This window comes from Xiphias gladius, chromosome 6 (genome assembly GCF_016859285.1).
Source record: "Xiphias gladius isolate SHS-SW01 ecotype Sanya breed wild chromosome 6, ASM1685928v1, whole genome shotgun sequence".
NCBI classification, from domain to species: domain Eukaryota; kingdom Metazoa; phylum Chordata; class Actinopteri; order Istiophoriformes; family Xiphiidae; genus Xiphias; species Xiphias gladius.
The window spans coordinates 22,700,940-22,711,043 of record NC_053405.1 but is presented as its reverse complement, the minus strand read 5'-3'; the positions used below and the strand labels follow the sequence as shown (position 1 = coordinate 22,711,043).

The window sequence follows — 10,104 nt, the reverse complement described above, 5'->3', positions numbered from 1 at the left end:
CCAGGCTAGTTTAAGGGATCAGTTGCCATGGTTACAGAAGCACACAGAAAATCCAGGATTTCCTTACTTTTCAAATCAAAACATCTGGTTAACTGGAGTATCCTCCTTCCTGGTGATGGCAGAGGACAGTGTTCTCTGTTTTTTTATCCTAAATGTTGTGATCCTTGTGAATCCTCGGGGAAAGGCAAAAAATATCATCCTGAAAAATGTTGTCCCCATCAGGATTAACATGCTCCACCAAAGAACAGATGTTATCATTCATTTTGGGAAACTGCCACCCAAGGCCTTTAGAGGTCTTTTAGTTTGTGTACCACACATGTACACATCAACTTGTTGAAAACAGGGAACGATGACTCATCTGACATTATGTTTTTCCACAGTTCACAAGAACACTGAGCTTTAAGTATTAAAACTTGACCTACCGTAACCATAGAATCTCTCTGTTTTAAAGCACAACATCAGTGTTTTTAATTTTTTGGTATACTGTTAATATGTTTTCCCATCCTTTGAGAAGCCCGTAGCTATCCATAAATGTCAATGCAGCGTGCTAATCAACTTGCAGAGATCTCAAACTTGTTCGGGGAGGTTAATTCATCCCATTAAAATCATTAATTGTTTGTAAAACTCCTTTGGTGTGAGATATCCAGGTGCTGGTGGGAGTCTGTAACCACCCCAAATGCATTCCTATGTTGTTTTACAATCCAATGTGAAAAGTCCAACAGGGAAGTTTGGCAGCCATCTCTAAAATCTTGTACACTGAAGAACTCCAAATAGGGCATGAATGGACCAACAAGGAAGAATTTAAAATGTAAATCGCTTTAACAAAAACATGCACCAATTGAACGTATGATAATGTAACCAACATTAGTTAATTATTAATAATTAAAAAAATAAAGGTGATGTGATAATCACTATGATGGTGTACCTATCTTACATTAGGCCTGTTTGTAGCCTATGCAGCAAGTTGTTTTTCATTCCATAATGAAATTAATAAGAGGAATGGAAAATACACAAAAATCCAAGTATGCAATTCATTGTAAATGATTTAAAAGATGAGCTTTTAATTTTTGTTTTAAAAATAAATAAAACACATTAGACTGTGTTTCATTTATTTTTCACAGTTACAAAATATTGGTATATGAGATTTATTGAAAATTAATACAGCAATGGATGGTATACTGTATGTTACTGTCAGCCCTCCCACAATCGCCACAAGTCCCACAGCCTTCGTGACCTCTAAAATAAGATGCTGCACTACACTGAACTGATGACCAGAAATACACTGCTGTGATCTTTGACAGCACAAGGACAACTGACTTCAGCTGCTCTGATGGACCTGCGTGCGCACACACACACACACACACACACACACACACACTCTCCCTCTCTCTCTCTCACACATACAGGCACACACACTACGGCAACAGGAGAGCTGACAGGAATCATGATTACCAACAATCCACCCTGTTCCTTTTATATATGTCTGAATATGCATGCCTCTGTGACTGACACGCTTTATCCTTGGAAAAGGCAACTCAAGGGAAACTCCTGTGACATGTTTTCAATCACTGTTGGGTTTGTGTGTATTTAACTTTATTTAATAAAACAGTGATAAAGGAACCCATATCAGACACTTTATTGTCTCATTAACCAGCAAGGATTGTTGGCAATCTGCACTAGGTTAATATCACGTCCCCATCGTAAAACTTCTACACTATGCAATTTGAGGCTTAAGTTCATTGCTAGAGTGTAACGATAAAAACCAAAAATGAACCAAAATGGAAAATGCGGACAAAATGACGTATAAATCATTCTGAATATTTCCATCTGAGAGAATGGTGACGCCATAAAAAGACTGCCTTGGATTTCAATATGTCACTCAGCGGTGACTGAGACCACCACAGGGTCTATTGATTAGCTGTTCTGGTGCTTTCGATGATGTCACATGATCTAAATCAGCACATGAAGTCTGCCCAGTTATCCAGGAACCATTGCTGATGAAGACTGTGTGGTATGACTGAAAGCTCCAGACAGCGAAGAAAGAATTTAAATATTCGTAACCCTCTTATATGGTGTATAGAGTATTTCTCTGAGAAAGGCCTTTTGACCCTCACACTCTCCCATTTGTACATATTTTTATTTTTACATGTTGTAGTGTTTGGTGACATGTTTCTGATGAATCAAGAGAAAAGCCGATGCAGCTATGATGTTGTGTTTTCATCTGTGCTTCACAACCAAAATCAAGGGCTCCCTGAAGCTCCACACAGAATGAGAAACCAGAAAATGGAGACTGGGCCTTAGAATATGTATTTTGAAAAAACACAGAGAAGAAAAGAAACAAGAAACAAGGATCATATGTACTGTATTGTTCTACGGAAACCACACTCTTCCTGGTGTTGCCATGCCCATATGGCACACTGTTGCCCTGGGGTAAGGAAAGAAAATATCCTGGTGAGGGTGGTCCGGCGATCACTTTTGGATTGATACGTTTAAATGTCAGAGGATCTCTGATCAAAAAAGTGAGGCGTGGCAGTAATAGAGGGTTAATGGAGACGTTCAAGAGGTGGATTTACGAGTTTAAGCAGTTAAAGAAAGACTGAGGGCTTCGGGCAACAGGTTAAAAGCAGATTAAACCCCTCTCAGAAATCGAGAGCTCGTGTGCCGCAAACAGTCAGTTACTGGACCGCCACTCCAGTTTATTCATAATCAATACAGTAATATTAAGCCAATCATTCCCTCTTACAGCCCCCCACCCATGTTGGCCAGTGAGGAAGTGAGGATCATCCCGCTCCACCCCCAGCTGTGCTCCACCTCAATCAAGTCTTTGTCAGAGTTTGTCGGTTTGTGTGTAGCCGGGACTGTAAGTCTCTCTTTTGCCCAAACAGAGGCTCGGTGACAGTGCTCAGACCGTGCGCCCGCCCTGCCCTCTATTCCTCGTCACTGAAAAGCCTCCCTCATTAAAAAAACCAAAAAAAAGAAAAAACACTTCCTCACACGGCACAGACTCTCCTGCTGCTGCTACTGCCGCTGCTGTGGCCAGATGAAAACCAAACGGTGCCCGGCCCACATGCGACATCAACTCCTGCCCCGCTGATTTCGCGATCCCACCGTGATCTCTCCAAACCCGGATATGCTTCCCCCGCGGGGAGAGAAAGCGACGCGGCGGGGCAGCGGACAATGAGAGAGGCGCGTCGGGGTCGCAGGATACGCGGACCGGAGCGCGGAGGCTGTTTTTCGCGGAGTTTTTTTCGGGGCCAGGGAGGAAGCCATCCGGGCATCATGAGGAGGGCTAAAGTTGATGAAGGGGAGAAGAGAGATGGTTCAGCTCTCAGCCCGCGCATCTGCTGAACAGCTCCCGACCGCGACTGCCCATCAGGTAGGGAGAGGATCGATGTTTTTCGATGTTTCACGCATACGTGCAACATGATTTACAAGTTGCATGTATGCGTGTTGTGTCCCCCTGAAGTCACTTCCCTTTTGCTTCTATCTTCTTTCTCCATCTGTCACTCACTTACACACACACACACACACACACACACACACACACACACACTGTAGTCTTGGATGCTCTATCTGAGCCCTCTCGTCTCTCTCCCGCAGACTGGCTGCTGCTGCTGAAGTGGAGGTGCAGCTGTAAGCTGGAAGAGGGGGATTCCTAGAGGGCTCCGGAGATGCCGCTCCCCAAGGGCATGCTGCTCTGTCTGGGCATTCTGCTGATGACTGCTGGGGGGCTCACGGTCCTGTGCGTGGGCATGCCCTATCAGTCTGCCACAGTGTTTGCAGTCGGGGTGTTCCTGGGCCTGGGGGGGGTGGGTCTGCTGGTCAGTGGACTCTGCATGGCCATGAAGAATCTCCAGGTGGCAGTGCCAGGACACTTCCTGTTGCACCCCCGCACGGGCACACGCTTCAGCCCCCAGCAGGCCATGGCCATACAAAGGTAGCCTCCACATGCACTGTGTGACAAAAGAAAGATAAACACTGCTTCAGACGCAGTTTTTCACCATTTTTTACAAAAGAAAGTATGTGGGATAGCATGGAGGGCTGGACCCCTCAGTGGTGTCACAGGATAAATCAGACATTCTTCTGCTACACTATTTTATGAACTTTTTAACTTTTGTCCAATCTTTGCTTTTTTCCAATGAAATACTGGATATATTCACATTCTTTGGGCCTCAAACAAGTATGCAAATAGACGTATGCAACATGTGAAAGCATCATTTCAAGGGCTCACAGGTCAACAAGACTGAGAGTCTACAGCCACGTTAGCGGATGTGTGAGGCTGTAGTTGGACACAGCAGTGCTTTGAGCTAAATGCTGATGTCAGCATGCTAACATGCTAACACGCTGATAGCTAGCAGGTGTGTTTATCAAAATAACCAACTTAGTTTTGTGTGTTACCATGAGGCTAACGTTTGCTAATTAGCACTAAACATAAAGTGCAGCTGCCGCTGATGGAGTTGTCATAAGTTTAAAGGGTATTTAGGGATAAACCAAAGTAGGACAAATTAAAGTTTTTATCTGATTATAGGGCCAAATATAAAATTAAGGTATTACAATTCATCCTGAGGGGAGCAAAAAGGTTGGAAACCCCTGGCACGGAGCCCCATTTTTATTGTTAACAAACCAACCCTGCCTACTTCTAAACATTCAAAGTGAATAACTTTTCAGGCTTCCCTTGTGTTGCTGAAGATAAATAGACACGCAACACAGACAAATGCCAGAGCCATGCAGGGTGATGAGCTGACAAACGCTGTTGTTGAACAGATCTCTTGGACACATCACCATGTACTAGTTCTAGTGCAAAGTTTGACAAAGAGCAGTGAAGCACTCAAGCAATTTGAAAACAGGGGGCTTGTGACATTAAGAATACGAAAGAAAGAGATTTTCTGACTATAGACTGATTATAGAAATAGGTCACTGAGAAAACAGCAGACACACATGTGGCTAACAGACTCCCCCTGGCATTGTCTGAGGCAATCTAGGATAGCCTGTGAATTTAAAACGAGATGTGCTCTGCTCATTGTCTAGCCCTGTGGAAGAGAGACACCAGCAGCACTGTTTCTATCATCAAGGCCTTTTCTAACTCCACACACTAAGCTGACAAAACTCAGGATGATCAGTATTTCTAAACCTTAACCATCTTTTAAATATGAGACTCAGACAGTGAACGAACCAATTAAATGTTTGTTTTAGGGATTAGAAGGATGAAATAAAATCATCAACAGGAGAACAAAGTTTGCAAACTACAGAATGCATTTTCTGAGGGGAATGTTGTGAGAGAAGTAAGAGTGTTTTGACATAAAAGAAGGATGGAAGAAATGAGAAAGCACCAAAATTAGCTGAGGTTTAAACGGCCTGATCAGACTGATAATAGGGCTCAATTGCCAGTTTGTTTCTCTCCATTGATTTGAGCTGCAGTAGCAGTTGCTAGGAGCAGTTAACAATTTTCACATGGATCAGATAAATATTTAAATGTTCTTATTTCTGTAGTTGGAGATGAACAAATTTAGATGCAGGCAACAAAACAAATATCTGGAACCAGGCTATAAGCTCAGTGGAGTAGAATTTTCAAATTGTGGAAGCTCTGAAAGGAGCTGAGGTTTAAGATAAACTGTAATTACTGAAAGGAAGTAACTATCAGCTGAAGTGTAAGTGCTGAATGGAGTTGAAGAGTAAATTAAAGTGTAATCTCTAAGAGGAGCTCTGTCGGTTGAAGTGTGCACATTGAAAGGAGTTGGAGTTTTAGGTGAAAAGTATTCACTGAGGGTGGCTGACTATCAGGTGAAGTAATAGTGCTTAAAGGAGCTTAGGTGTAACAAAAAGTACAGTCACTGAAAGGAGGTAACTATCAATCCAAGGGCAAGTGTAAAATTAGTTGAAGTGTTAGCTTAATCACATTTGATCAAAGCAGCTGTTGAAGTTTAAGTGCTGATAAGAGTTGAGGTGTCAGATAAAGTTTGGTTGATGAATGAAGTTTTCTTTCGTTTGAGTGTAAATGTTGAAAAGAGTTGAAGTGTTAGATGAAATGTGATCACAGAAAGGAGTTGGTTATCAGTATCAAATGTAAGTGCTGAGAAGAGTTGAAGTGTAAGTTAAAGTGTAGTTATTGAAAAGAGTTGAATGTCAGTTTAAGTGTAAGCGCTGAAGGCAAGTAGAGCTTTAGGTGAAATGCAATCCCTGAAAGGAGACATGCCGCTAGTGTTGAAAGGAGCTGAAGTGTTATTTAAAGTGTAATCACTTAAAATTGTAAACACTTAAAGCAATTGAGGTCTTAGGTGAAATTTAATTGAAATTGAATCGAAAAAAATTGAAATTTTAAGTCTAATTTACAGTGTAATCATTGAAAAAAAAACGGTTGTTAGCTGAAGTGTAGCCTTGAAAAATTTGATGTGTTTTAGGCGAAATGTAATCACTGAAAGGAGCTAACTGTCGGCTGAAGATTAGGTGCGAGGAGTAGTTGTAGTGTAAAAGAGCTTTGTTAGCACAAAGTATACTAAATTCCTTTTAGTTACTTCTCATTGCTTCTCTTGCTTTTTCTCTTCAGGCGGTTGGATCGAATTCGTCGGGAGATGTCAGCGGACTCTGTCAGCCGGAGACCAGAGCCTGTACCCTCCCTCCCATCCACCCCACCACCCTGGACTATGGAGCCGCCTCCATCCTACGACACAGTGATGAAAAGCCAGGAAAACAGTGAGCCACTTTAACCTCTGGTTGGACATTGTTACTTCATGTCAGTGCCATTTTCCTTGGGTTCTCAGCGAGAACGTTAAATGAACAGTTGGTGCTATTGGTGAACTCGCTGCAGCGGGCCTCTTGTGTGCCTTAGGATAGCCGCCCTGATCCCGAACACGAGCCAAGGAGTAAGAAGAGACTGCAGCTGGTTAAAGACTTACAGACTGAGCCCCAGTGTGGCCACCATGTCTACTACACACGTGTGTTATGATTGATTTTGAAAGGAATTGAAATGATCAGTACAACTGCTTCACTCTCTATGCTAAGGGCCTTTTTATTGGCCTGCTTGAATTTAGGTGACCTACTACTGTGGCTGCACAGCACTCTTCTTCAAACAAAATAAGAACTTTCGTCAAGGCTCCTCTTTGTATCTGCAGTCTTTCCTGTAATAACTTTGCACAAGATTCATTGACAGCTTACTCCGATGCAAAGTGCCTCAACCAGTGACGGCAGAATGTTAAAATACAGTGTTATTCATCTTTTAGCTTTGTATCCAGTGTTCGAAGAATATCCACTGTGAGTTCTGTGTTGAGATGTTATTATAAACTTGTGTTAATGAATAGCTACGGAGCTCTCTGTGGGTGGTGTCGCTCTTAGAAATAATGGATTGTTTATTTAAGAGGGAAGCCCTGGAAGCTGGGGAAGGAAAGTGCAGACTTATTTAAAATCATGTTTATACCAAGCAAACATAAATACTCACTCAACTCATTGCTGTTCAGAAGCTGATTTGCGAGTCTCCTTTTCGCCTGCAGCTTTTGCCAAGGTGACCTATCAGGTACTCACACACACACACACACACACACACACACACACACACACACACACACACACACACACACACACACACACACACACACACACACACACACACACACACACACACACACACACACACACCTGCAATTTTATACCTGACCTGACCGGGCTGTCTGCAGGCTGTAATAAGCAGCAGAGTGGAACCCTGACTGCGTTTCCTCCACCCTCATCTTCAAGCCCTGACACACAGCAACACCAAAGTCTTTTCTCACCGTACGACAGGTGCCTCAGTGTTAAGTTTACACAAATAAGACCTTCATTAGCCAGCAGGGGTTGCAACGATGGTAGAGGGGAAACCGTATCGGTACGGGCTGATAGCGGCGGGGCTGTGTGTGGCGGCAGTGGGCCTCTTCATCATGACTCAGGAGCGACCGCACATCTACGCCACAATGTGTGCTCTGGGCGTCACCATGGTGTGTGCTGGGACTGTGTGGAGCCTGTGCCAGTGCTATCCAAAGGTAGATACAGACTGTGTGTGTTAGAAAGGAAGACAGGAAATAATTGGTATGATTGCTGTCTTGCAAGAATGGATTTGTTAACGGAGAGTGTGTGTTTGTTAGGTCATTTTGGCTGCTCAGATTCATGAGAAAAGTCTAGAGGATCTAGTGTGTACTTCAGCTGAAGCAAGAGATGAAAGGTACTGTCACAAATGCACTCACACACACATTGACAAACGCACACATTGTCCTAATGGCCCCCAGACAAGTGACAGCTGCAGTGTAATGCGTCTGGGGGGGGGGGGTTACTAATACACTGTAAGTACTAATTTTATAACCTACAGGAAAATGAATGGTGATGTAATGGTAGCAGAGCAGAGGAGGGAAGTAAATAAGATCGTTGAGGAAGGAAGAGGAGAAAAAAAGGGGGTGATAGTGGCCTGATGGTTGTAGCTGAAAAGGGCAGATTACTTGGAAACATAAGGATGGAGATGGTGAATAAGTAATGCCCCCCACCCTTAACAAGGACCATTAATGTTCCTTTGATTAAAGCACTTGAGCCTCAGTTAGGGTAGTGGCCAGTGGCTGAAAAAGGAGGTTGGAATATACAGTTCCGGCATGTGAGTGTTTGTAATTACTTGAATGTTCAGCAGCCAGATACAGACGTGCATGCTCAGCAAAATCCTGCCTCAGATTAAAGAAAAAAAAAGAAAAAAAAAAGTAAGAAAATGAAGACAAAATGCTGGAACTAGACTATTTCTGTCTCCCCCCATACTCCCCCTCTTTTCATTTAATTTTAGGCATCCTGAGGCTCTTCCCGGTTTTTGTGGCCAAAAGTCGAGTAGCAGCAGACTTCTCCCTGAGGCCCTGAAGAGCCAGTGTCACAGCTGTCCCACACTGCACCTGGTCTGAGGCACCCCGGGGTACCACACAGCACTCGGGACAGAAATGGGGGTCCTCTGTTTGATGCATTTCTACGACCTGTTACTGAATCACAACATCACTCACACTTCATGCTGTTTGAATTTGTAAAAATAATGGAAGTGACTGATTCTATAGAGACAGTTTTGCACCATTTTGTGTCATTGTTAAGTACACTAAAGATTCCCTTGAGGCATTTTAAGACAGAAAACTATAATAATAATGTCTTGAATGGTATTTTGACAACAATTTTTTAATGAACTTCGTTTTTAAAACTTAGTATATCTGCTCCTTTTCCTTCATTGAAGAATTCTGAATCTATGAATTTGCAAATGTCTTTCATTTCAAAAGTTTAACTGTTTGACGCACGATGCTTCGTACTAGATTGGCTCAAAACTAGTTGTGAACCCGTTTGTATGTAAATGTCTTAAACTCTGATTTAGGGCGAAGTCAGACAAACTTTCCCCCTTCGACAAATGAATGTGAAAACAAAGTTCACATACACCATTCTGCACAGTGAAGCTCAAATGACTCAGTGAAATACCAAGGGGCAAAACACATGTTTGAGTTGAAGGGGGACGTAAATAAAGTTGCGTGGTAGCTCCAGAAGATGGCACTGTTTATTACATGAAAGAGTGAGAGAGCTTGAGAGAGAGAGAGAGAGAGCGAGAGTGATAAACCTGAGGGACAGTAAGTGACAGGCACAAAACACATGCACTTACCTACACATTAAGCACATTAAGACACACTTTTGTCCCCTCAATGTAATTAAAGGGCCACTCTAGCTAGTAAGTATTGCACTTCCATAAAGTTGGAGGACTCGTGAAAGAAAACAGTGGTCAGAACTGGTGCACCACACATCCTGAATATCCTGACTTTTAGTCTCTAGTATGGATCAAGCTCCAAAAATGCCTAGATCCTACAATTCCCATAATGCAACTCAGCAGCATCTTTTCAGTAAAGCCTCCTTGCCTGGTAAATGCCAATATCTTTCAAACTTAATGCCACCAGCGTAACTCAGGATTTCTTTTATACATTTATAGCCTCGGGCCCATTTCACATCAAAGGCCCACGAGCAAATAAGTTGGACAACATGAGCATCACATTCATTTTCTAACCCCATAAACCCCTGTCCCCTATAATCTTCCAGGCTTGAGACTTTTTACTCAAGTCCCTGTTGGATCAGGCAGCGCAGTTA

The 10,104-nt window shown here is 42.9% G+C and overlaps 1 protein-coding gene across 1 annotated transcript; it reads left to right on the top strand.

Annotated features, from left to right (window-relative positions):
• Positions 1-2,816: 2,816 nt before the first annotated feature.
• Positions 2,817-9,478, top strand: si:dkeyp-51f12.3 (uncharacterized protein LOC107988041 homolog). Its single transcript, XM_040127724.1, has 7 exons — positions 2,817-3,376; positions 3,601-3,937; positions 6,545-6,690; positions 7,452-7,507; positions 7,812-8,006; positions 8,109-8,185; positions 8,786-9,478. Exons 2-7 carry the CDS (start codon positions 3,672-3,674, stop codon positions 8,895-8,897), a joined length of 852 nt encoding a protein of 283 aa, XP_039983658.1. The 5' UTR covers positions 2,817-3,376; positions 3,601-3,671; the 3' UTR covers positions 8,898-9,478.
• Positions 9,479-10,104: the final 626 nt, after the last annotated feature.

Bases quoted from the DNA above. Each gene is read 5' to 3' on its own strand.
- si:dkeyp-51f12.3 (XM_040127724.1), top strand. From the start codon at position 3,672: ATGCCGCTCCCCAAGGGCATGCTGCTCTGTCTGGGCATTCTGCTGATG. The intron at 6,691-7,451 runs GTGAGCCACTTT...ATTGCTGTTCAG, and splicing joins GATGAAAAGCCAGGAAAACA to AAGCTGATTTGCGAGTCTCC. The intron at 8,186-8,785 runs GTACTGTCACAA...ATTTAATTTTAG, and splicing joins GCTGAAGCAAGAGATGAAAG to GCATCCTGAGGCTCTTCCCG.